At 40.5% G+C, this 27,735-nt stretch overlaps 1 protein-coding gene across 1 annotated transcript in view; it reads right to left on the bottom strand.

The window, feature by feature from the left end:
* Window positions 1-249: 249 nt before the first annotated feature.
* The window catches only part of PPFIBP1 (PTPRF interacting protein, binding protein 1 (liprin beta 1)), a 171,298-nt gene continuing 143,812 nt past the window's right edge, over window positions 250-27,735 (bottom strand). Inside the window, exons 12-29 of the mRNA XM_005871855.2 lie at window positions 26,991-27,145; window positions 21,902-22,014; window positions 21,287-21,343; window positions 17,182-17,242; window positions 16,785-16,814; window positions 14,765-14,936; window positions 14,261-14,293; window positions 12,011-12,161; window positions 11,578-11,706; window positions 9,797-9,947; window positions 8,982-9,093; window positions 8,762-8,850; window positions 5,536-5,658; window positions 4,878-5,003; window positions 3,912-4,100; window positions 2,241-2,420; window positions 1,459-1,524; window positions 250-1,346 (exon numbers count right to left, since the gene is read on the bottom strand). Coding sequence (XP_005871917.1) covers window positions 1,260-1,346; window positions 1,459-1,524; window positions 2,241-2,420; window positions 3,912-4,100; window positions 4,878-5,003; window positions 5,536-5,658; window positions 8,762-8,850; window positions 8,982-9,093; window positions 9,797-9,947; window positions 11,578-11,706; window positions 12,011-12,161; window positions 14,261-14,293; window positions 14,765-14,936; window positions 16,785-16,814; window positions 17,182-17,242; window positions 21,287-21,343; window positions 21,902-22,014; window positions 26,991-27,145 — 2,024 coding nt within the window. The 3' untranslated portion in view covers window positions 250-1,259. The remainder of the gene's footprint in view (window positions 1,347-1,458; window positions 1,525-2,240; window positions 2,421-3,911; window positions 4,101-4,877; window positions 5,004-5,535; window positions 5,659-8,761; window positions 8,851-8,981; window positions 9,094-9,796; window positions 9,948-11,577; window positions 11,707-12,010; window positions 12,162-14,260; window positions 14,294-14,764; window positions 14,937-16,784; window positions 16,815-17,181; window positions 17,243-21,286; window positions 21,344-21,901; window positions 22,015-26,990; window positions 27,146-27,735) is intronic.

Raw genomic sequence — 27,735 nt, 5'->3', positions numbered from 1 at the left:
CTATCATGGTAATGACGTGGTACTGAATAAAAAAATAGAATATTATTTCTGATACCCCTAAAAAGAATAATAAACACAGTGACAGTTTTTGCTGCAGCTTTGTATTTTCTTTATAAAGAATATTTGGGCCCTGTGCTATGGAAAAACATGAACTACATTTTATTATCACAAGATAGGCATTCTTTTCCAGCCTCAGAGTTATTAAACTCTGATTGAGACAAAATGTTCAGACAGATATTTGGCTTTTTTAAAAGGATTCCTTCCATTCATGGGTAGTCTGAGAAATGTACATTAGTCAGGCTGCTGGTATTTTGAGACAATGGTCTATTTAGCAAAGAGGAAAATAAGAAGCTTAATACTGTAAAGGTTTTTGTTTTGGTTTCTTCAGAAATCATTTCTACAAAATTTGGGGAAGCTTCTGAATGCGTTCAAGTTAATAGAATGCAAATGTCCCTCAAGTTCTTCCTTATGAGTTTAAAAGAATCCAAGATTAAAGGCCGAAATTCTTAAAAAACCAACAATTCTGTCATGTGTCATCGAAGAAGAGTTATTTCACATACACTAATTTAGTCCGAGTGATCAACATCATTAAAATTCAGTTGTGGAGAAAGAAAGATGATCCTGACCCGTCCAAGAACCAGCTGGCACATGAAACATTTGATCACCGTATTTTTTTCAATGTGATCTTTTTTTTTTTTTTTTACCATCTTCCTTAGGTATGTCACAAAATAAAAGTTCTATGTTCTGTGTACTAAATATATACATATATTTAGAAAAATATATAAAAATAGGACACTAGGGTGCAAGTGGAGGTGTGGCTGGCATTTAGTGGGCACGCTGGATCTTAGAGAGATTCCACATCCTGATTTTAAAAGCACGTGTTCTGCTTCAGTGGCTACACCGACCTGACAGAATCAGCCACCTGTGAGCTCCCGCTCTCCCAAGTCCTCCATACCGTGAACATGACCGGAAACACTATGGTAAAGTCCTCTCATGGTAAATGCAACACTTTAAATATAATATATCACAGATTTTTACATTAAATAGAGGAAAAACAATTATACTCTCATTCACCAGTGTCTCACTTTCCGCGGCAGCTTTAAAATAGGCACAGATCCCCGGCTTTCCATTTCCACTTCTAAATGAGCAGAAGTTGATTGATAAACAATATACAACCCGCTACTTGCTGGATATACTGGGAGTGTAGAAATAACGTGGAAAGGGACCAAGGGCTCCTCATGCTCGTCCAGGCGCTACGATCAAACGTTTGAGTCTTCGTCAGTAATGCTGGCGCTGGGGGACCGGGCAGCGAAATCTTTAAACATGTCATCTTCCTTTAACATGTGCTGGGAAACAAGGAGACGGGAGTCACACACACTGCGCTCTACGTGCAGACCCTTGGGGTGATTTTCAAACATATTCTTAGAATAAGATTTTAAGCTCATTTCACAAACCTACCGTGAGGTTGTTGATGCCTTCAGAGAACACACCTATCTGCCTCACTGTCCCTTCGGAATCCTCCATCTGCAAAGAGCACACCATAACGTGACAAACTCATCTGCACAATTGCAAGGAAAGTGCGGCAAAATGAACAAACATCTGAGAAGAAATAACGCAAGTTGTGTTGAATGGGAGAGGAGCAACGGAATACTTCTGATGATAATCACCTTGCACTGCTGTGATTAGATGTGGAAATTCAGAAGAAACACTTCGTTGGCACTTCTAGACTAAATGCTTTGATGCTGACAATGGCACCAAAGGATTACTGATTAAAGGGCAATTTTCAGCCCCAATTTTCAGTCCTTCATACTGAAAAGGCTAAGTAGTACGAGCTGTCCATTCCTGACTTGTTTTCATACTCAGATTTCCTTAATACAGAGCTAGGGTAACGTAGGTAAGGCACAGGGTTGGGAGCCAGCCTGGCAAGTTGGAATCCCAGCTCTTCTATCTTAGGTAAGTTACTTAATCTCTCTGTGCCCCAGTGTCCTGATCTCTAAAATTAAGATGAGAATACTCCCTATGCTTTAGGATTACTGTGAACATTAATATATGTTAAGTGCTTAGGAAAGTGCCTGGGATATAGTAAGCAGTCTGCAAGTGTTCACCATCATTTTATTATTACCTTTATTTTTAAGCATTGGAAGAAAACTTCTTTGCTTAGTGGACACAATACAAAAAGTTTCCATTGAGTGTTTCAATGCTGGGAGAACTTGAAAATAGTTAGGTAACTTTGCACTTACCTGCTCTAACCGGTCCAAATCATCCTCGTCATACAGGCGCATCTCCAGGCCAGCTTTAGGTCCTTTCTTAGACACACTTCCTGAGACCTGTCCCAATTCCATTGGACAAACATATTCTTCCCCATCTTCCTGTTTCTTCTTTCTCAGATTCCCAAAATTGCTGAAGGTGAGCTTCCTTGGCTTTAAAACAAAGAAAACAATAACCTCCAGGGATTTGATAAAATTCATATAAAAAAGGACTAATAACATGTATAATTTCATTTCATCATACAGAGAAAAGCAACTGAATGATTAAATTTGTATAACAAAAACTAAGGCATCCTAGGCCTATGACTGATGCATCCAAATATGATCAATGATCCCTTAAAAATCTCAGAAGATTACATTTGTTCTCCTTATTCACTCCAACTAGCTAGGTAGTCACAGTTATAAAAGCAAAATATGTAAAGAGCCTTAGTTTTGCTTCAACAGGACTTAATGCAAATGAGATTCCTCGGGGCTAAATACAATTTTACAAGGTTTTCCAGTCTAAGATCAGCAAAAGAAAATGGCCCTTACTGTATTTTCTTTTTGGGTGAGGCTGTGATTATCTTATATGCCTGTTATGCTTCTATAACAGGGTGGTGACTGCTAAAAGAATCCTTGCTCCTTGGGAGAAAAAACTTCCAGTGAGACTTAGAAGAGAAACTACATCTTAGTCACTGGGTAGTCACGGAAACTGTTAAGTAGATGGTAATTGGCTGATGCAGAGAATTTGTATAGAACAGAATCTCTCAGAGTTTCGAATCTGGCACATCTTATAAAGGAGAAAGGGAGGTGAAGAGAAAGTGTCAAGCAGGTAGAGGGGGTTAAAAAAAAAAAGAACTTGAGCTCTAGCTGGTTTGGCTCAGTGGATAAAATGTTGGCCTGCGGACTGAAGGGTTCCTAGCTCGATTCCTGTCAAGGGCACATGTCGGGGTTGCTGCTCGATCCGCAGTAGGGGGCGTGCAGGAGGCAGCCAATCAATGATTCTCTCTTATCATTGATGTTTCTCTTTCTCCCTCTTCCTTCCTCTCTGAAATCAATAAAAACATATTTAAAAAAAAAGAACTTGATACGTATTTGTGAAGGAGTCAATAAACCCTACATCCACATTAAGCTGGTTAAGATAACATGCAGAAGAGTTAGCTCAGGAATCATTTAAAAGAAGAAAAAGGAGTCTGAAATTCGTATTCTCTATGAATCCAGGCAAACTAGGAACATCCATTCTCTGCTGGCGTGCCTTTGTCTAACTTGCAAGGTTGGTCAATTATAGGCCAGACAAGCAGAATCTGTATGAGGAGAAAGGCAACTCGTACATTTGATTTATCCACAGCAAAAATAGGACAACTGCAATCAATATTTGGGTCCAAGTCATGGGCTCTCTGCCTTGGCAATGTATCCATTATAGAAACCAACATCATGTTCTTTATTATTGTTAACCCTAATAAAATAAATGATTTTAACAAAAATTCCCCCAGAAGAAAACCTTTAAAATTGTATTTTATTGATTATTGTTAAAGATGCACATACCTTCAACCCATCCACAGAACTTAGTAAATCCCAGAAAATGGGATAGCCGGGTAACAGAAATGAGCCTTTGTTCTCGTTTTTGGTATAACCAATTATCAAATAATGCGAGCTTGAACTAACCTTCACTTTGGCAGTGGCTGTTAAAAGTACATAATCTGGTAACTCCATGGCATCACGCTTCTGGTGTTGGGCTTCAACACCAATCAGAAGGTTGAAGTGAGTGGCCAAATGTCTTCTCAACAGGGTCTTACTTGGCGGGATGTTCAGCAGCTGAGCCATTGTTTCTACATTAAAACGGGGTTCTAGAACCTATAAGAAAAATAAAGATGTGTAAGGTACGGTATATCACACATGTCTGCACTGTGCTTTATAATTTGCAAAGCTCTTTCATTTAGTTTTCTCCAATGACCTACTCAGTGAGATACACTGCGTATAAACTTTAATCTTTAATTTCTTTTCTTTTCTTTATTCTGCCCAAGCTAGTGAGAAGAGAGCTGGTCCTGACATCCAGGCTTCTACCTCTCTGAGGTATAGCATTTGGGATGTCTTTGAATACAGGCGTTTTGTTTTTATTTTTTAAAAAACTGATTTGAGAGAGAGATGGAGAGAGAGAAATATTGACTTGTTGTTCCACTTATTTATGCATTCATTGGTTGATTCCTGTATGTGCCCTGGCCAGGAATCGAACCCGCAACCTTGGCGTATTGGGACGATGCTCTAACCAACTGAGCCTTCCAGTCAGAGCAACATTTGGGATGCTTTTGGCAGCCAACTTCTTTGCAACATCTGTGTGCAGAAATACAATCTGTATCTTTGCAGAGGTTTTAAAACATAATCATATGAGAGCCAGCAGCCAGATGTTATCCAACAGAAAAGAGGACAATGGAAGAGAGGGGTTTAAATCTGATCTAGAGTAAAAAATAAGGAGAAAAAACACGCTGAAAGTAAAAATCCACTAGAAATAGTGCAGTAGGGTTGGGTTAGCCATCTTTAGGGTTATAATAAGTAAACTGATATGCTCCCACTCATTAGATTAAAGGAGACAAAATGATAAGAAGTCAATTTCAAGTTAAAACAGTTTTTTACCATGAGCCCACCATGGACACCACTGCCCCTGAGATTGGGGGCATATTCTGCCAAGTCCACGGAACGCAGCCACTCCATCACCCGGTGGTTGGTCCACTGCTGCACCTCTGACGGGGTGATGCTATTCTATGGGAACAGAGGACACCAAGAGCTTCAGTCACTGACGATGGGATTCCTAATATCCCACCTGCACAATCCATCCAAAAGTCTGCCCCACAGAACCTCCCACTAAATGTTCACAGAAAGGGTAAAAAAGTGGTTGCTAATTTGAATTCTCTTTGAAAGAAAATTGGCACAAAGTTTCAAGCTTTTTTTTTACACACCATTAGAGCAGGGCTTTAGGAAAGGAAGTCTTTATAGTGATATTTAAGCCTCTGGTTTAAGGAGGGAGGAAAATAAAATACACTCAAGAAAAGGAGGAAGGGAAACTAAATCACAACCCTTGGCTTCCATGACACAGGTAGGACCGTCATGGGAGGGAGGGAAGGAATACAGGAAAACAAAGCCAAAAACGTAAACGAGGCTGGATGTGAGGCTCTGAGGGAACCAGCAGCCCTCCCCGCAGTTTCCAAGAAGAAATGGGTTTCACAGTTTTGCACAGGCGGACAGTCGTATGCATGGAAGGCATGTGCTGAGTAACCCTCAACTCAGATGCTACCTCATCAGATGGCCGCCTCCGTAGACAGTTGGGTTCAAAGTTGTTGATCCTCAGGACCTGGATGGCCCTTTTGATGCTGAGATGGTGCAGCACACTCACGACCTTCAAAGACAGCAAGTCATCCTGCCAAAAAGAACAAAACCGGGGCTCCTTGAGCAGGATGACCTCCTCAAGGAAGTCTCAGAAAACACACATAAAAGTGGAAGAGCCCCTCTCCTAATCGACCCCGAGGGCTTGTCATTGTGTTCAAAGCCTTTATTTAATAGCAAGACCCTTTTCCTTGTTCCAATCAAAATCTTCTCCAGGACCCGATATATCAGAAAACCAAAATTAATGTTGTTCTGACTGACACTGACTTCCATCTATTTCTCTCCCAAACATTCTGGGATAGGTTTGTGGGACCCCTTCGCTCTGAAACACACAGTTTGGAAAGCACTCGCTGGGTCATGACCAACAGGGACCTGCTTTGATCAAGCAGATAGCTAAGAGCAAGTGATGTTCATTGACTATCGAGGTTTGCTTTTCTGAGCTAAAACACACATCAGTTTTGGGAAAAACCAGAAGAGTGGGCACACACTATCCTCCCAACCTCAAGAAATCCCTAGCTCTAGATCTGTATGTGTTATCCAGCAGACATTATGGAAATTTTTAGAAAATCTATGTCAGCCAAAGCAAAGGTCTTGTTCAGAGTTGAGTGTAAAGAAATTAAGAAGCTATATGTAAGTATCTACACATATCACCAATCATTTCCTTCAAGGAATAACTTTGGCCAGTCTGTGGTTACTGGGCACATTTCAAACATACCAAACACACCAAAACAAATTATTTTAGAAGAAGGTGATTTGGGTGGCAGTGTCAACATAAGCACAGGTCTACATTCAAAAACACCCAGAAAATAAACAAAGAAAACATCCATGTTAGACACATCTTACTGATAACATTCTTTATGAGGGAAAAAAATTAATCTATTATAAAAATATTTTCTAAATATTAGGCAATCAGTCTAAATCCTTAAAGGCTACTCACTGAGCAAAAATTCTTTCCTAAATTTTTCTGGATTAACTTCTTAAAGGTAGTGCCTTGTAAATTAGAAAGGACATTTGACAATCTAAGATTGAAACACCCATTTAAAACATTTGCATGTGGGCTATTTTCAACTTAAAATCTATCAGATTTAAAAAAAATGCATAATGTTCATAACATAAATAAAATTTTACTAGCTTAAGGGATTTTAAAAATAGGGACCATTTCCTTTTTTAATCAAAACACTTTTTTGGATTTTTAAAAAATCTTTTATTTTTATGTATTATTAGATTTACAGAAGAGTTGCCAATAATAGTACAGAGAGTTCCATATACCCTTCACCCAGCTCCCTTAGTGTTAACATATAACTATAACATATTCACTAAAACTAAGAAATTAACATAGACAATAATAAAATTAAACAAACTACAGACTTCATTCAGATTTCAACAGTTTTTTCATGAAGGTCCTTTTTCTGTCCTAGGATCCAACCCAGGATACCACATTAAAAACAGATTTTTTATGACTTAGAACTTCCAGGATCAAATTTTCTAAGGTCATTTATTCATTTACTAGAGGCCTGATGCACGAAATTCATGCAGGAGTAGGCTTTCCTTCCCCGGCCGAGGGCACCCGGGCTTCCCTTCAGCTGCCAGCTCCTGGGACCTGGGCATCCCTCGCAGAGGGAGGTCCTGCCCACCTGCCACAGCCCGCTGGTCGGTGGCCTGGGCCTCCCTCTTTGGGGGGATCGTGGAGCCCCCTGACTGATCGCCCTGCTGGCTGGTGGCCTGGGCCTCCCTCTGTGGGGAGATCATGGGGCGATGGTCGGGTCCCCGACCAATCGCATCGCACCCGCCTTGGCTGGCCTGGCGCCAGCGGGTGTCATAGTATGGTCATGGATGGTCCTCCGGATGGTCGTTCTGCTGTTCGACTGTTCGGTCGATTTGCACATTACACTTTTATTATACAGGGTAACTATGAGAGTTATAGATATACTTTTTATAAAGATTTTAAGCCCGAATTTGCTCACATTCCTAGGGGAGCGTACTTAGACCTAGCTCGGCAGGCCAATATTTACTGAATTTGCTCCAGGTGGATCTGTGAACTATCAAGAGCAGGGGTCCGGAAACTGTGTAGGTTCAAATGCCATATGATGTTTCTCCTACTCTGTAACTGTGGAAGCTCGGTCAAGTTACCTGATTTCTGGGTTCTTTCGCTTCCTCATCTAAAAACTGAGGATAATAAGAATGCTAGCTCAAGGACTGCCAAGACTTCAGTATTGATCCCAGTACAGTGCCTGGCACACAGCAGATGTGCAACATACCACCTGTTAGTGTAGCAAGATGTGCCCACCAAGATACAGACTTGGTTCAATGATAGAGAAGAAAGCAAATCCCATGAGCTGATCTCCAAGTTTCTTAATATTGGATAATTCTCATTTAAGTTAGCTGTTTGAAACTTTCAACTTATTTAAAGGAGATACTTATGGTAGCTGAATCCATAGCCCAGCTCACAAAAAAATAAAATAAAATAAATTTTGTTTCAGTAAAAGTATGTCAGGTAGGACCCAGGTAGTACTGTGGCAGCTAGAACACGTTCTCCTGGAATCCATCTCTCCCCACTGTTGTAAAGCAGGGGAAAGTCCTTCTACCCTTGGGGCAAAAGGCTAGACATATGAAACCATAATGAAGGAATCAGAGTGAAAGTCAACCTTTCCCCTACTTCTTTACCCCAGGGTGACTCCCGCCCTAGCAGAACTGGGCAGAAGTGAGAAGGTTCCAGGTAACAGTTCTCAAATGTGAGAGGGAAGGGAGAAGACAAGTCCCTCTGGATTTCAGGCCAGAAGGGTAGCCTTTCCTGAGTGGTCACTGCATATAGGAATATAAAATTTAGAAACTGCCAGGGATTAAAAATTCCACACTCTATTTTTAAAAAAAACATAAGATATAATTCACTCACCATACAATTCACCCATTCAAAGTGTGCACTCCAATGTCTACAATATTGATTATACATGAAATCAATTTTCTGGATAGTTTGACTTAAATTAGGTTTTAAATCCTCCAGCGCTGTTGCAACCACCAAATCCTACAATTTAAACCTAATGGGAAATATTCCTGCCCCTATCTTCAAGTTAAAGCAACGTATTCAAACTTGGTGAATCCTTGTGAAAACCCCCACACCTCAGGAGGGAATCACTTACGATAGTCATGTAATGGAGCATTCGACCATCTACCCGGCCTTCATCAAACTGGGTCTTGTACTGGGGGAGGCCAATGTCATCCAACCATCCTAAAGGAGAGAAATCTGCGTTGTTAACGTGCCACAGAATACCTGTCCTTGTGGTTAAAAAGGAAGAGTGGCATTATTTATTTATTTGCTTGCTTCCTGATTTAGGAGTTCAAGAATTTAAAACCTCTTACTAGTGACCCAGTTGAAATCCAGCTTTCCGTGATTGGTTTCCTCTTCAGATCCCAGAGCTTGCAATGCCAGCTGGAGTTTCTTTCGATGAAGTGAATGCTTGATTCCAAGTTCCTGAAATAATAAACAGAAACACTGGCTTTACAATCCTGTCAATACGGGCTGGGTGCCACTGGCAATGGATGCAAATTCCTCCAAAATGAAGCGAACATCCAAGAGCCAACAATGACATTAAGTCAGAATGCTAACTCTGGCTAGTAAAGAGTTGCTGAACAAAAGGCCCCTAGAAGGCCAAGACCACTGGAGTTAGTTCAGTGGGGAGTGTGAGACATTCACTAGCAGGCTCCTTCCTGGGCAAGACTGGAACTGTAGGATGCAGAACAGGAATTCTACTCTTATTAAATAATTGGGAAATGTTAAATAATGGAACATAAAATGTAGAGCTCTTTTTTTGTTGTTGTTGCCTTTTGCAAAGTGAAGTTGAATTGCATATATTACATTGGGGAGACGGGTTAATAACGATAAAGCCACAGAATGATTTTGAGAAATATGAGCTTAAGGCTTATTATTATGGCCATACAATTATTTTTCATTAAAATGCCCAGTGGCTTAAGTGTTCCATAAGGAATCATTACAACCAGATCCTTTGTTTTTAGTCCATGAAATAAAATAAGCACGAAGCAGGAAAGCCAGACTTTTCCAAGAGCACTTACTGGCTCCCCCATTCCCATTTAAGGCATAGAAAACAATCCTACATTCACATTCTCTATCTCTCTCTCAGAATTCATTATGTAAACAAAAACAAAGAAGCAGTCACCTTCTCTAGATCTTGTTGAGAAGCCTGCAAAAGTGTTTGGCCAGATGCAATCCAGTGCTTGCCAGAATTCAGGTAGGACCCCAAGCCCTGTTCCACAAGCCAATTGCAAACCTGCTCCTTGGTCCATTTGGCAAATGGCATATCCAAGTCACTACAGGAAAATGAACAATTGTATGAAAAACAATTCAAAGCCAATCCTATGGCTTATCATCAAGGTTGAACAACTGTATGTTCAACAGATATGGGTATTTCCTGGTGATACACATTGGACTGTGCAAAGCTTAATATCAGTACATATTTGGAATAGGAAGTGGCACTGGAGTTGAAAGTGACCTTGTGAGACCAATCTTCATTTCAAATGAAACCACAAAAGATGCAATGTGGTTTAGCAAAAGCATGTTCTGTAGAAGACCGTGTTGAACCAACAAGTCAAGTCATTGTACTAGTTTCAACCAATGTTGTTTGAAGACTGAATTCACAAACAGAAAACACTAGGTCAGATGAAAAGAAACTCAAGTAAAACTTGAATTAATTTTAGCAGAATAATGGTTTCTTTCCAGGTGGTAATCAATGAGAAGGGGGCAATATGTCATCACTGATTATAAGAAAGTATAATCAAAGCAAATTTCTGTTTTCTTTTACTTTGACACACAAATAGTATTCCTGTTTGAAAAAAAAAAAAAGTGGTGATAAGACCTTTTTTTTTGTTTTATCAGCACAAGGAGGTCCTCTACTGTGTACAAAGAGAACATATGGCAAATGAGACTGCTCAGTATTTGGAGAAGGCTAAACAGAGTTAAAAGACTTAGTATCAATGATTGGTGCCATATGTTTGCCAACCCCACCCTTTTTATGCTCGGTAGGTCAGTATAGTACAGGTAGTTCCAAACCAGCCCTGAACTGTGGGAAAGGTGTAGGAAAAGTTCTTAGACTCATAATAACTAAAACATTACATAGCCCTAGTAAGTTTAAGATTTCTGATAGAATCTATATCTTTAGGTGCTTTCACAGGTTCCATTGTTTATTAAACAGTGATTTGTCAGATACTTAGCACATATAAACTAATTTAATCTTCAAAACTATTTTCCGGGAAAGATACTAACACATACCACAAGAAACAGAGACACAAAGCATGAAAGTAGCTGTTCAACGTTATCCAGCTTATAGGAAGTGGTAAGACCAGAAATCAGACCCAAGCAATCTGCCTCTAGAACAGTGGTTCTCAACCTTCTGGCCCTTTAAATACAGTTCCTCATGTTGTGACCCAACCATAAAATTATTTTCGTTGCTACTTCATAACTGTAATGTTGCTACTGTTATGAATCATAATGTAAATATCTGATATGCAGGATGGTCTTAGGCGACCCCTGTGAAAGGGTCGTTCGACCGCCAAAGGGGTCGCGACCCACAGGTTGAGAACCTCTGCTCTAGAACCTACTCATAAACACTATACTGTCCTATCTTTGCAAGGCTATGCTTTAAAATACTTATAATTATTTTCTTTGAAAACTAAGTCTGATATTCATTCTAATACAGATGTTGCGGGCACTTCAGCTGTGGCTCCTCACCTAGCTCAGATAGCTCACATTTGCTGCACAGTTGTTCACCAACCATTGCCAAACTACACTGCTCTAAAGATGGCGGACCCTTCCACTAGGCATGGCAGTAAGCAATGGATCTGACTGTGCAACCCAGGGACAATACTAGCATTACTGGTGCTCATGAGACCCCCCTGATGCTTGGGTAGAGATGCGGAAGTCCATTAGTTTGGATGTTCTTACCTATTAGATTGTCCCAAATCTCGAGACCAACCCAATCGGGGCCCAGCAGTTGCCCTCGTCCCTCCTCGTTTGAATTCAGTTTCAGACATGTCATCTGGGTTGAATGTAGTTGACTGACTTCTCCTAAGTCTGAAGAAAAGATACAACACATATTGCCTTGTATTCGACCTGAGGAGGCCTTAGACTAAGCAGAACATTTGTAATTGGTGTATACATTTGAGCTACTCCTCTTTGTCTGTCATTAGAGTACACATTTGGATTTAAAGTTTGAGACTCAATGAGTTAATGAATCCCAAATCACAATCTTCCTTCCAGAAGAGGAACACGGAAGCTTTACAATTTCATATCCATTTTCAGCCAATTTTCCATTTCTTCCTACGTTTGAACAACATATAAGACAAAGTCCATTCCACTTGTTCACTCTGTTACTTACTTTCCGAAGAGTTTCATGATGCCTCGGGATTTCTTTTTGGAATCTGGAGATGATGGGGACATCTGGAAGGGGCTGCTCCCCTGTGAACCTTTTGGCCGAGGAGATACACCAGCCAGGTCTAGGTGCTCGGCTGTCTCCTTTTCTGTTTCAGCTATTCCAAGAAGAGAAAACAAACTCAATGAATTTTAATATAGAAAATGGGCATGATTGGAGGTTAGGTTCTTGGCTTTAACAACTGGTAAGAATTCTTCTGTTGGCCTATAAACCAAAAAGCACCCTGTTCTACTCTACATCAGTTGTGTGTAAAGTCAATTAACTTAAGAAATACAACACCTTTGAGATTCAAAGGTGTGATAGGATTGCCATATTCTTTCCTTAAGTAATTTAATTCATAATGGAATTATTCTCAATACTGCTATACCATTTGGTACTGCTGACTATCTCCTACATCCTTCAGCGTCATCATCTCCCTTAGCTTCTTGGCATGACTCTCTCCTAGATCTGCTATCTGATAGTTCCTTCTTTGCTATAGCACCCTGTTTTCCCTTCCTCCTCCACTCCACTCCAAGATTCTTTTCTAAGTTCCCTCTGCAGGATCTCTTGACAAGCCCACCCACTCTATGCTCAGCACTAAATGATGGCTTCACTCATTGATAAGCAGTTGGCATCAAAATCTATGGGCCTCATCTTTCTCTCCAGCCTTAGTATCTGCTGTGTATATTCCCAGTTCAGTGTGCCAGGGGTATCTTGGACTCAGCAAAATTCCCATACAATTTTTTTCTGAGTCTTCTCTTGATGTCCTTATTTAATATTTCATTAATATTAATTAATATGTTCCTTGCACTCCAGTTCAAACTCTGTCATTTTCTTTTCCTTCCTTCCTTACCTTTGGCATTTATTTCAAATCGGTTACCAAGTTCTGGCAATTCTTTATTCAAGAAATGTATTTTTGTTCATAACCTATTACATCCTAGGCACTGAGAGAAGAATGAACTGAATATGAATAGTTTTTTGTTTGATATAAAATTAGTGTCTGTTGATTCTGCCTTACAAAAATAACATCCAAATTTGCTACTCTTGGATCTCCAAGCATTAACTATTTCAGTTCTTTTAGCTGTTCCTTAACGGGTGATCCCACACTAGCAAACACAGGGGCTACTGTTTCTTCAATGTGAGATTTTACACTTTTATGGAGGAAAGTAAAAGTTGTACAAAAATCACAGGAGCAGTGTCTTAGAGAGTGGTAAAGGTTACAGAGGTTGACTTTTCTATGAAGCAGAGCTGTGGTTATAGGTTATAGTAAGCAGCATTTGCCTCTTAGCATTGACAATACCTTTCTAAGAAAGGTAACAAAACATTTGAAAATAGTTATCTGGATGAATCAGTTTATTTTATTCATCCAGTGTTCATTTTAGACATTTAAGGCTACAAAGAGAGAGGAGCCACCTTTGATGACCCATGTGAATAGATATGTGGATATCTATACAAGGTAACAGAGCCTGTTGGGAAAACCCAAAGGAACTTTCCATCCAAATCCTTACAGCCATGATGGGTATTGATGTTCCTGAGAAGTTGCCTACCCCACCCTCATTTCAAAAGCATCTCATTTTTATGTTTAGACTCTTTTTTTTTCCCCCTCCGGGAAGCCTGCCCTTTGAAGAGGAAAACTGAACTTCCTCCTCAGAAAATCACTTTGGGGGCAACTCCTCAAAGAACACATTGAGTTACCTGTGTCATCAGGAAATGTTCCCTCTATCTTCAAAGCAATAACATGTCAGGAGAACGTTCCCCTAAGAGAATTAAGTCTAAAAAACCATTTTCAAACTCTTCCACAGATCTCTCTATTTGGCTAAAAATGTTTCTTTTTGGAGGCTGGGGAAGATGGAAACATGGGACAGGAACAGCAAGGACCTGGGCGTTAGCGTGAGAGGAACTGTGCTTCAAGGGTGAAAGCTGTTTAAATGCCAGGACACGCCTGCCCTGCACTCAGAGGGATGCTGTGCGCGCTGGATCCCCCCAGTGCTGCTCGCAAGGTGTCATTAGCATTGCTTACAACAGCATTTCCGCTTGAAAGCAAAGGTTCTACAGAGAGTCCTGTTTAGCAGAAGGTGGAAAGAACCCTCTGGAGTAGAGAACTACATCTTTTGGTTGCTGCCAGCGCGCTTTCTAGAGATCACAGATGCCAAGAGCAGGGATTAGCCCGGTTTGGAGCGCAGCGCTAGCCGAGGCTGGCATGCAGGGGTACGATACCTAAGGTGGGTGCACTGGCACTTCGTTTACGATCTTCAGATATCCCAACAACGCACACAATCACACGCAGCCCAATGGAGAGAACACAGGGGAATGACAAAATGAAACACAGATCAGACTCCTACTCCCAAAGTACACACGGTGGAGGGAAGGCGAGTTCCACGCGACTCCACGAGCAGTGTCAACATGGGGTTAATGTATCCACGTGAAAAACAGATGGGAAGCTGGTTACAATGAAGTCAGAGGGAATCATGGTTTTAGGTCTTCCTTCTGTGTACACCCCAGAAGAGAGAGCAAGGTGAGTCTACACAGAGCTACCTTCAGCAGACCACTGAATTAAATCCACGGAAGCATTTTTTTTTTTTTTTGCTAATTTCCTCCCTAAGTCATTCACCTTCATTTCTGAGAAAGAGAAATGCATAAAAGATGAGTCGGGGAAGGGAAGAGACTGTTCTCTTCCTTGTTCTGATGGAATTCGGGCAAAGGCGTTTTGGCCAGACCTACCCAAGTTCGGCGCACTTGCTGTCCTCTTATTACTTTTTATTTTAAAGAAGCCACGACCAAAGGAAGATCTGCCTTTTCGGGTGCCAAAGGGGTTGTCATCCAAGCAGGCATCGTGCCCTGGGGCTTTGGGTGGGAGGGTCCCAAACGGGCTGCTTTCTACCGGAGCTTTATCCTGAGAGAGAAGTAAAAATAAATGAAGCAACACCAATGCACATAATTATGAGCACCTGCCAGGCACAATACTGAATATGTTACATATGTGACTGCACTTAAAGGAATAACTAAACTAGTAAGTTGGTTATGAATACCAAGTGCCACATGAGAAGTTTAAAAAGTCAATTCTGAAAGCTACTTAAGAAACAACAACAAAAAACATGCTTGTCACTAACTTATAACCCATATATTTAAATATTAGGGACTTTAAATATTAGGATAGATACAGAAATTCTCAAGTGTTCTTTGCCTCATCCCCCCCAAAAAACAGAGAGATAAAAAAACCAGAATAGCAATAGACTTCTTTTCCAACAATTATGACACAGATCTGGCTATGAGACAGTTCACAGTCTTTATAATATAACTGAATCTATAGAAGCCCAATACAGCATAATATAATTACTCCAGAAAGTAGGCATTATTCTCAAGCTTCTACACAGGCAGTGTAAGGAGATTGTATTCCAATTATTTTAAATATTCTCCTCAAAGAATTAATAAAATGAAGGTATAATCAGCAACTGTTTAAACTATTTTTGAAATGAGATCCTGGGATATATTCATATCCTGCCAGGAAGTTGTTAAATTTGGATTAACAATTTTCAAAAACTGTGATATATTCAGATACACTTACCTAAGACTAAAGTGACTATAATTAAATTGTTCTTGGTTGATTCAGAAGCTACTTCAGATTTCTACAGTATTTCAGAACTTCCATTGTGATTAAATTATGCTTTTCAATGCTGCTTATTATTTTTAGCTTTCTGGTTATTTGAACTGGCAATTATAGTAACATGGTCTTTTATATGGTTTCAGTATTATGCAACAATGCTTTTGTTTGGATGCTTTCATTTCTCTAACATCTCCTGCCCTCTGTTTCCTCCGAAGTGGAGAAAAGGGCAAGGGGATGGATATAGGCTCTTAAGGTGGTTGGTTCTTTTACTCGACATATTTACTGCTCATAGTAACTAAAAGTTTACAGATGCCACAGATTAGTGGCACTAATATTCATGTCTTAGCACTGATGTCAAAAGCACTCCGCTATTGAGTTGGCAGGACGAAAAGAACAGAGGATGGCTTTAATTACAGCTGTGCCCGCTGTCTGTGCTTCCTCAGTTCTACCTACACTATGACTCAAGGCACCGAGAGCCAATAGCCAAGAAATTGCACCTGGAAGTAGCCTGTCTACCAGACGGTAACCTCTACGAGGCTAATGATCGAAAATCAGAAGAAAGAAGAACCAGAGCACATCTCAACGACGCCTCTAAAATAGCAAACTGTTTGCTGTAGGTGGACAGTGGTTGCATAAAATAAACCGCTGGTGATCTAAGAAGGGCTTTCTGTGAGGTCAAAGGAAGCCCAGTGACAATCGCTAAGAACGTTAAACTGTGTGACTGAGAGTTTGGCATTTTCTTTTTGTTTTTCCAATAACCTATGGAGGTGAAATTCATGTAACATAAAAGTACCTATTCTAAAGTAATGCAGTGGCATTTAGTACATTCACAATGTGTTGCAAACAACCACCTCTATCTAGTTCCAAAAGGCTTCCATGTTCTAAAGGAAAACCCCTTACCATTAAGCGGCTTCTTCCCATTCCACTCTCCTCCGCCCCTGGCAACCACCAACCTCCGAGCTGTCTCTATGAATTTATCTAGCCTGGATAATTCACATAAATGGAATCATATAATACGTGATCTTTTGTGTCTGGCTTCTTTCATTTTGAGAGTTTTGTCTACTAGAGGCATTTAAGCAATCTTATGCACTAGAAGTCTAAAACATTTTTACATTGCAACCTGGACATGAAAATTACCTCTGGAGGCTTCTGAATAGACTCCTTTTCCTGTTCAAAACAACAACAGTTAAGATTGTTATAGGAATCTCTTATATATTCATAATTTGTCACATACAATTCCATAAATTAAAATAAATTTACATATATATCCCAGCTACAAAATCTATTTCATTTATTTCCAACAACGTTTTATTATTAAAGTCTCTATTTTTGTTTTTATGCACTACTTTCAATCCTTCCTATCATACTTCTTGATATTTATCCTTAACCCAATCATTTCCTATTATCTAATAATTTTCCGTCAAGAAACCACAAGCTCTTCTTAAGAGTTTTACTTGCAACATGGGAAAAGATGAAGATCCCTAAATATTTTCTTCTCAGGGTAACAGACAGGAAAAAAACACACAGAACCAACCCCATCTGATGACTCTTTCTTCAGATTGCCCAGGCTGCTAGACTTCTGCAGACTTGAAGTTCTAAAAATAACAATAATAATAATTAGGATTAATAATAAGTGGCTCTGGTGCCACTGTTTTTAAGTAGGATATCTTGGAAAGAAACTAGAATTGTGTGTGGGTTGAATCCTGGTAATAAAAGAACATCTGGATTCCGGCAGTCACTTATGAGCTTAAGAAAATTATAACATTTAGTTCTTTTAAAAGCAGGGGTGGTTAACTGTCCTGCCAATAACTGTAAACGTCCTGCACATGTTTGAGTAGCTGGAAAAACACTTAGGACTATTCTTGTGATGTCAATATTCGAAAATTTAAACCAGTTTTCCAAGGCCTAATGTTAGATCCTTTGCATGTATACCTTTATACACTGGGAACTTTTTAAGTATGCATGTACTATCCTATCTAATAATAGACAAACATGGTAATTGACCGTACCTTCGCTATGCCTCCCATTGGCTAATCAGCACGATATGCAAATTAACCCAACCAAGATGGCGGCCGGCAGCCACGCACTGAAGCAAGCAGGAGGCTTGCTTGCTCCAGTGATGGATGAAGCCAAGGTTCCCCATCTGCCGTGGCCCGGCTCTGAGCTCCGAAAGCAACAAAGTTTCAATTATAGAAGCTAAACAAACCCCAGATACCTGCTTTCAGCAGGCTGTGGCCTCAGTGCTGGAGGGAGCAGGAGCTGGCTCTCAGCTCCAGTGACGGCAACAAAGTTTCAATTATAGAAGCTAAACAAACCCCAGATACCTGCTTTCAGCAGGCTGTGGCCTCAGTGCTGGAGGGAGCAGGAGCTGGCTCTCAGCTCCAGTGACGGCAACAAAGTTTCAATTATAGAAGGTAAATAAGTCCCAGAATAAAAAAAAAAAAAGAAAAAAAGGAGAGGCTGGGAGTTTCAGTCGCTGGCCAGCCTGAAAACGGCTTAAAAAAAGAAAAGAAAAAAAGGAGAGGTTGGGAGCTTCAGTCGCTGGCCAGACTGAAAACGACCCTCAGCCCCTCAACCAGACTGGCCAGGCACCCCAGTGGGAACCCCCACCCTGAAGGGGGTGTGACCAGCTGCAAACAGCCATTAGCCCCTCACCCAGGCTGGCCAGGCACCCAAGCAGGACCGCCACCCTGATCTGGGACACCCTTCAAGGCAAACCAGCTGGCCCCCACCTGTGCACCAGGCCTCTATCCTATATAGTAAAAGGGTAATATGCAAACTGACCTTAACAGCAGAAAGACTGGGAATGACTGGTCACTATGACACACACTGACCACCAGGGGGCAGACGCTCAATGCAGGAGCTGCCCTCTGGTGGTCAGTGCGCTACCACATGGGGAAGCACTGCTCAGCCACAAGCTAGGCTGATGGCTGCCATTACAGCGGTGGTGGTGGGAGCCTCTCCTGCCTCCTCAGCAGCGCTAACGATGTCTGACTGCAGCTTAAGTCTGCTCCCCGCTGGCAAGTGGACATCCCCCGAGGGCTGCCGGGCTGCCAGAGGGATGTCTGATTGCCAGCTTAGGCCCCATCCCCCGGGGAGCAGGCCTAAGCCAGCAGGTGGTCATCCCCCAAGGGGTCCCAGACTGCGAGAGGGCACAGGTTGGGCGGAGGGAACCCCCTCCCCCGAGTGCACACATTTTTGTGCACCGGGCCTCTAGTTTACATATAATCCTATAATTAAAATAAAGGATGAAGCCCTGGCCAGTGTGGCTCGGTTGGTTGGGTGTCATCCTGTGCACCGAAAGGTTACTGGTTCCATTTCCGGTCAGGGCACATGCCTGGGTTGTGGACTAGGTCTCCAGTAGGGGGAGTGCAGGAGGCAGCCAATCAATGTTTTGCTCTCACACCAATCAATGTTTCTCTCTCCCTCTCCTTTCCTCTCTAAAAATCAATTTAAAAAATCTCTTACAAAAATAAATAAAGCATGAAAATTTTACTTTTCAATTCTCAAAGAAATCGATTTTCTGAGTCTGACAGAGCACTTCATTTGTAATTCTGATCAAAGCATAGTAGAGGAATCCCTCTTACTGTCCGTATAAATTCATTTGCTATCCTCGTGACAGCAAAGTGACATTGTAAACATTCGGAGGCTCTCTCTTTCACAGGATTAGCATTCAGTTTTATAGAGCGGGTCTTATTTAAAACTGAAGGCAGGAATATGTTACTAGCTTCAAAAGAGAGAGGAAAAAAGTAATACTTTTGCCCAAAGAAACAGAATGATATAAATACCAGGTGTACCGGTTAATAATGTGGATTTTGTAATCAAAGAAAACATGATCATTTCAAGAGAAACATCAAAAGTGCTTTATTCAAAGTAATGTCCATCGCTAGCTACACATTTCCCCCATCTTTCAGGTAATTTGTGGGTACCATCTCAATAGAACATTTTTTGTTTTGAGGCAAACCATTCAGAGACCCAATTTTCCACTTCATTGTACGTTTTGAAATGCTGCTCAGAAAGTGCGTGTGCCATCGATCAGAACAAGTGGTAATCTGAAGGAGCAAGGTCTGGTGAATACAGCGAGTGGGTTAATACTTTCCAGGCAATATAATTTAACATGTCTTTAAATGGTTTAAATGTGTGATGGTGCGTCATCATGAAGCAAAATTACTTTGCTGTCTTCTGGCCCATTCTGGTCGTTTCACAATCAAATCGTGGTTCAAATTGATTATTTGTTGTTGGTAGTGATCAGTATTAACGGTTTCACCTGGTTTTAGAAGCTCATAATACACCGCACCTTCCTGATCTTGCCAAACGCAGAGCATTGTCTTCTTTCCGAAGCGATTTGGCTTTGCAGTCGATGTTGATGGTTGAGCTGGATCAACGCATGATTTTGTGCGTTTGGGATTCTCAAACTAAATCCACTTTTCATCGCCAGTCACAATTCGATGCAAAAATGAATTTCTTTCGTGTCATTGAAGCAAAATTTTACTGATGACTTTTCGGTTTTCTATTTGTCTTTCGTTCAGTTGATGTGGCACCCATTTTCCTTCCTTTAAAATCTTTCCCATGGCTTAAACTCTTTCCCATGGCTTGTAAACGATCAGAAATTGTTTGCTGAGCAACGTTTAATCTTTCTGCAAGTTGTTTTGAGTTTGACACGCATCTTCATCCAATAATGCTTGTAATTGTTGGTCTTCAAACTTTTTCAGTTGACCTGGATGTTCTTTGTCTTTCACATCGAAATCATAACTTTTAAAGCATTTAAACCAGTGTTCACAAGTATCTTGAGATGGGGCATGCTCACCATAAGCTTCCTGAAGTATACGATAACTTTCAACAGCATTTTTCTTCAAAATAAAGTAATGAATAAAAACTTCCCGCAAATGCTCTTTTTTTGGCACAAAATCTGACATTTTTAAGCATAAAAATATCTATGAGGTTAATACCTTCAGCAAATTTGACATATGAAGTTTTGAAGCTTGCTGTCAATACAACAAAATAGCATACATAGCAAATCGCATATATATCAACATATGTGTAACTCCACCTGTTAAAAAAAATCCGCATTAGTAACTGGTACACCTGGTATACAAACAAATGTTTAAAAGGCATTTGTCATGTATTTATGTGTAAATACGTTGCTAGAAGTGTCTACCACCATATAAAGTATAATGGTGAAAAAGATCTTATCTTTGAGTACTTTTTGAGGAATACGTTTTCCTAATTTAATACAGACTTGAACTTGGATAAACATAGATATTAGGTCAGTTTATCAATTTGAAAGTGCAGAAAACCAATGCAACTTTCCAGCCACCACACTATGTGATTCTTTTCTGCAAGATTTAAAATATCAGCACAAAAGTGAAATTACAAGCACTGAACTTCAGGGGAAAACTGGTAAAGAAGGCTAAAGATCTACAGAAACTTGGCATGAGACAATGATAAGTGAGCAAGTATTTCTTTGTCAACTTACATCCCCCACCCTCACCTCACCTCCACTTTATCATTACAGTTTCATTCATTAATTCAGGCCTCATAGTCACTCACTTCCAATACTGGTTATTGTTAGTGTAAGGGAAGCTTCCTCTACCGGAAGTACCAACCACATTTTTCACATTCAATCACTTATAACTTACGAAAGACTGTCAGACATTTGGGTTTCAACAGCAGCGCCAAGGGTTCTTTTTCCATCACTAAAATTTAAAAAAAGAAAGTATTTGTAAACTTCATGAAGAAAAGACAATATATATATTCAAAGTGAACAGAACTGTCAAAAACAAACACTTGTGCAAGGAAAGTTATTTCTCTTTTTTTGGTCTTGTGTTTTATTTTATTTTGTCTAATTGTAAGATTAGGCAATTAATTTGCGACTATGTTCCCCCCAAATCCTATTTGCCTATGCAAAAACTATGGTATCCCTGTCCTATCTCCTCCATAGCCATTGTCCAGTCTCAGGCACAGGACTGCTGCTATTCTGCTCACAGCCCTTTGAGGGGCACCCAGGACCTAGGACATAGACTCCCTCTCTAACCTGACCCAAAGCACATCCTCACCTCATCTCCAGTTACTTCTGGCTTCACACCTGTTATTTCAATAACACAAAACTGATAAGGTTTCCTGGCGCATGTCACTATTTCTTGCTTTTCTGGGTAAGAAATCGTGTCTGTCAATAAATTCAAAGCACCCTTGCTTCTGGTTGACCTACTTTTCCAAACATTTATATTTGCAACGTTAGGACATTAATGACATACTTCTCAAATGAAGTCTCGGACTTAAGAGGCAATTTTGCTTTCTCAGGCGTTTCCAAGCCTTTAGATGTTGGTAATAATGAAGGGGTTGAAACCTGCAAGATGCTGGTGTGGAACTGTAATATAATAATAAAAAGTCAAAAGTGAGTCACATCAAACAAAACACAAGCCACAGAGCAACCAAAATTCAGGATATAAACACCTAGAAATGCTAATCAGAGAAAACATTCTGGAGGAAGGTAATTTTTGAACCTGGTTCTGTATAAGATACTGAATATTGTAAGACACAATAAATACCATTAATTAAGTTAATAGTAAAATCTTCACTGGGCATCAATTTTCTCTGTAAAATGAGCACTACTTTCACTTTAGTTTCTACTGCTAGTCGAAAATAAAATGTTGGTCACTCCAGTTAATTATTATTCTGTGTGTGAGCAAGCTAATTTCAATGAACAGAATTAATGAAAAATAGAATTAAAACAATTTATAATATACTTTGTGATTATACTATTTAAAACACTTTGCTTAATAGTAACAATATTACAACAACAACAAAAATACACTTTCCCACACAAATCCCATGTGTATCCTGAGGATGGACTCTGTGAAAAAAAAATTATACACTCTGGTTTTCAATAATTTCTGACAACCAGAGAGCAGTTAGATGGTTGGACACATCATGAACAAATAAATGAAACACTTTCAGCAAATATTCCAGTAAAAAGGTGAACATAACTCGCCTCAGTGAGTTGACTCACTTCTGCAGGTCAACCAACCATGACTCACCTCTGTAAGTCAGCCACCAAGGTAGGGACTCACACCAGCAAACACACCTCTAAATGCCACCCAGTCAACAACAGTCTCACCTTCATAACCACATCCGGCTGCTGTCAACTCACTCCTGCTTCCTCTGAAGGTCCACCAGTCCCTGAGCTCCAAGCATCCTAAAACCCTCTATATCAGTGGTTCTCAACCTTCCTAATGCTGCGACCCTTTAATACAGTTCCTCATGTTGTGGTGACCCCCAACCATAAAATTATTTTCGTTGCTACTTCATAACTGTAATTTTGCTACTGTTATGAATCGTAATGTAAATATCTGATATTCAGGATGTATTTTCATTGTTACAAATTGAACATAATTAAAGCATAGTGATTAATCACAAAAACAATATGTAATTATATATGTGTTTTACAATGGTCTTAGGCGACCCCTGTGAAAGGGTAGTTCAACCCCAAAGGGGTCGCGACCCACAGGTTGAGAACTGCTGCTCTATAAGATCAGCTTGGAGAGAGTGTCCCTGACCAACCAAGTCCACTCTCTTAAATAAGCAATAAATTCAGCTTTGTGAGTTTTGTTTCAGTTACTGAGCGGTGGTCTCATCCTTGGACACTATCAAAGGTTATAAAATGTGAAATCTGTTAAAGTAACCAGATTGGGCCCAAGATGGTATGGGTCATGCAAAGCCCCGCATCAGCAAACCTGAACTGAATGAAATGTCTGTGCTCAGCTCTCCCAGAAAAGGAGGGCCTAGGTCAGCCCAGCAGTACTGCTTGCTCCCACAAGTTACCTGACGGGGCTCCAAGACTTCCCTTTGCTCCATGTAAGGAAAGTAACCCTGTTTTCACCAATCAGCAGTGCCTCACTAACTTCCCTGCTCCTGCTCACTTCTACAAAAAGCCTTTCATCTTGTACAGCTCCTTGGGCCTTTCTATCTCATCTCCTAGATTGGATGCTGCTGGATTCATGAATTGATGCGTTAAGCCAAGACTTTTTAAATTTACTCAGTCGAATTTTGTTCTTTAACAAGTCATCTTATTATAAAAGACATTATTTCACTATCTTTTTATTTCCAGTTTGAATCTTTATGATTTATCCTGGACAACTTATTTAACGATCATCCCTGCTTCCTGAAGTTCTTATCTCCTTGGGTTCCTACTCATGAAAAAAGAAATAAATGAACTTCCACTAGCAGACTGATTTTTATTTCCTTTCAAACTTTAGGGCTTTAAATCCAACTTCAAGTCTCCCTCCTGGCTTTTCATTTAAAACTAGTGACCCCCATCATCCCTGCTTCCTGAAGTTCTTATCTCCTTGGGTTCCTACTCAAGAAATAAATGAACTTCCACTAGCAGACTGATTTTCTTTATTTCCTTTCAAACCTTAGGGCTTTAAATTCAACTTCAAATCTCCCTCCTGGCTTTTCATTTAAAACTAGTGACAGATTTGTGCACATTGAAAGGAAATTAATTAGAAGGTGGCCGGCAGGGCGGGACTGGGTGAGACAGCTCACTCAATGGCTGTGAGTGTAACCTTTCCCTTAAGGTGTAAGTATATATTTAACAATTAGGGACCTTTTCTCTTTAAAACATTTCTTATTCCTTATCTAATCCCATTTTTTTCCAGTTTTATTGACATATAATTGACATACAGCACTGTATAAGTTTCAGGTTTACAGCATAATGACTTGACTGATTTATATTGTGAAATGGTTACCACAATAAGTTTAGTTAATGCCCATCACCTCAGAGATTTAAAAAAAAAGGGAAGAAAATGTTTTGTTTTGTTTTCTCTTGTCATGAAAACTTTTAGAATGTACTCTCTTAGTAACGTTCAAATATGCCACACATCCGTGTTAATTATAGTCATATGCATGTACATTACATTCCCAGTACTTATATTTATAACTGGAAATTTGTACCTTTTACCACCAATCCACCCACTACTAATTCCTTGCTAAGGACATATTTTAGCCCTCTCTTATATTTAAGAAAATGCTAATTGTTGTCTCCTTGAATTCATTTTCATTCAATTCAAATTTCATCTTCTCATTATGTAATTATCAGCAACAGATATAAAAAGTAAAGATGCCATTTGGTTTCTTCTAATTACTTACAGAGATGAGCAAAGAAGGAACTGTTAAATATAAGGGATCTAAGGTTGTTTTGTTAAAAAATAAAACTGTTTCCCATTCCCAGTCTCTCCAGACAGCACATTATATTAAAACTAGAGGCCCAGTGCATGGATTCGTGCACTGGGGGGAGGGGGAGGGTCCCTCACACCGGTGCACAATTAGGGCCAGGGAGGGACCACAGGAGGGCTCCAGGGCATGTCCGGCCCAACTTGCCCAGTCCCGATCAGCCGGACCTCAGCAGCAAGCTAACCTACCAGATGAAGCATCTGCCTCCTAGTGGTCAGTGCGCATCATAGCTACTGGTCAAACAGTTGCTTAGGCTTTTATATATATAGATTAAGAAATGGTTTCGGGGGGCTGTCAGGAAAACAGTCTTAAAATGAAGACATGTGTGTGTCTTTGTTAAGACCTTAGGAAGATTTAAGGGGGTTCTGTCTCACTGACCCTTAAAAATAGATCTTAAACTCTAAAAATAAAGGGATATCCCACAGTAGCCTTACAGGGAACCTAAGGTAGAGAAGGATTATTGTGAAGGTATCTCATTAATCAGATAATGCTTGTATCTAATGGAGTGGATAACAAATTGACTCATAAGAAATTCTGAATGTTTAAAATACTGTACCAAAGGGACTAAAAGGGATAAAGATAGGAAAAAATTAAAGGCGGCTTTGGACCTATATGGACACTTTTATAGAAAACTACTACCTGCAAGTACATCCCCTTCTTGTAGGAAAGGAAGGATGACTCAGAAGGAAAAACCAAGAGCCCAGAGGACTGAGTCCTAACAAAGGAACTGGCACCACATGCCTGGCTAGATTTTGGAATTGCTATGAACTAGTGATACCTGGGTCCCTTCTGTTGTCCCTCTTTTAAATGAGAGTGCCTGTAGCGGTTATGTTATACCTATCCCACAATTGTATGTCAGGTGTGTGGGGGACAGAGAGCTTGTCCCTTAAGTTCCCGGTTCTTAAACTGAATGGAGTGGTACCCAAGAAGCTGTGCCCAAGAAGATGCACCTGAGGAGCTTCATGTACATCATGACCTGGTCTGGATGACAAGTTCCTGGGATGCTGATGCCTAATTGGAATGAAACTAAGGGGTCTTTGGAGAGGGGTTGGGTACACTGTGCATGGGAGAGGGATATAAACTGTTGTAGCCAGAGAGTGAGGGACAGATTTATTTTCCAAATGTGGTTGCACCAAGAGACCATCTCACATGTTCTTACAATGTGATATTGCCACTTGTCCATCAAGAGGTAATTGATAACTCCTTCTCCGTGAATCTGAGTGGGCCTATGACTAAGGAGAAGAGATGCTACATGACTTCTGAGAAACATCATAAAAGGTGATACGAATTTGCCTGGTCCTCTTCTTGGGATACTCATCTTCAGGACCAGCCATTGTATTATGAAGAGGCCAAGCAGTCACATGCAGTGGGTCCAGCCAGGGCCTCAGCTGAAGTCCCAGCCAACGGCCAGCCCCAACCACCAGATAGATGAATGGGCGGCCTTCAGGTGACTCAAGCCCCAGCCTGTGAGCCACTCCTGCTGCTGCCAAGTGGAGCAGAGACCAGATGTTCCTGCTGAGCCCAGGCCAAAGTGCAGATTCGTCAGCAAAATAAATGTTGGCATTCAAGACACAAAGTGTTGGGGTGGGGCGCAATAGATAATGGAGAGAGGTATCAGTGGCAATTTGATATGAAAGTAAAATAAATGAGTTTAAGACTATTCCCCTCCAGTTGCTTCTTCCAAATCTAAAGAAATCAGAGGAAAATTTCAATCCTTCATGTTACAGCGTCTCCATCAAAGGTGACTCAAATCAATTTCTCTATATAATCTCACTTTATCCCCACTTTATTTATTCCCTACTTATTATTTAATATGTAGACTAGAATCCCATATTTAAGATGACATCTATCCCCAAGGGATTCTTATATTTTTCCTGAATTACATAAGCAATTTTGACATTGCCCAGGGCATTTATTTATTAAAAAGAAGGGGGGAAAACATACACACATTTCAAATAAAAACTTACAGGGCACAAAAACTTTCAGGGCAAACCAAGTCATCAGTACCAAGCTGAGAAAAAAATCCCATGTCTTTCGTGTTGTCCACAGCACTTTAACTTTCAATGACACACTCTCTCCAGCAGGAAGAGACTATTGGGAGTCTATACATACCTCTTCCGGAACACTTGTGTTCAGTGGGTCACAACTGGGAGACCCCATCACTGGCGTGGATGACAGACCTTTCTCCAGTTCCCCAAAACCCTGTGCGTCCAGAAAAGTGGAGATGGAACTGGAAGTGGGCAGGTCATCATAGTCACCCTCCTGGCCTAGGAAAAGACAAAGAAAACAGAGGACCAGCAGCAAATTTTCATTTATAGTTCACTTTTGGAAGAAGAATCCCAAATATATTAAATGTAAAAATTTTTCGGATCCTCAAAAAAAAATCAAAGAGTCAGCTTCTGGAATCATTTGAAAAAACACAGGACCTAGGAAACAACACCTTCAACTGGTAGCATCTGAGGCCCCGGGGCTTTGGGCCACGTGAGTACCCAGCAGTGGTATTAATAGAGGTATTAACTGATAGTGATGTCAACAGGGGCAATGATAGACTCACAAGATTCAAATTAAAAAGTGAATTCAGCCTGGCCGGCGTGGCTCAGTGGTTGAGCATCTGCCTATGAACCACGATGTCACAGTTCGATTCCCCGTCAGGGCATATGCCTGGGTTGCGGGCTTGATCCCCAATGTGGGGCGTGCAGGAGGCAGCCAATCAATGAATCTCTCTCTTCATTGATGTTTCTCTCCCTCTCTCCCTCTCCCTTCCTCTCTGAAATCAATAAAAATATCTTTTAAAAAAAAAAGTGAATTCAATTCAACAACTCTCCTGTACTTTTGTTTCAAAATTTGGAGGCTTTAC

This window comes from Myotis brandtii, unplaced genomic scaffold (assembly GCF_000412655.1).
Source record: "Myotis brandtii unplaced genomic scaffold, ASM41265v1 scaffold358, whole genome shotgun sequence".
NCBI lineage: Eukaryota > Metazoa > Chordata > Mammalia > Chiroptera > Vespertilionidae > Myotis > Myotis brandtii.
This window is presented reverse-complemented; position numbering and strand designations above follow the sequence as displayed.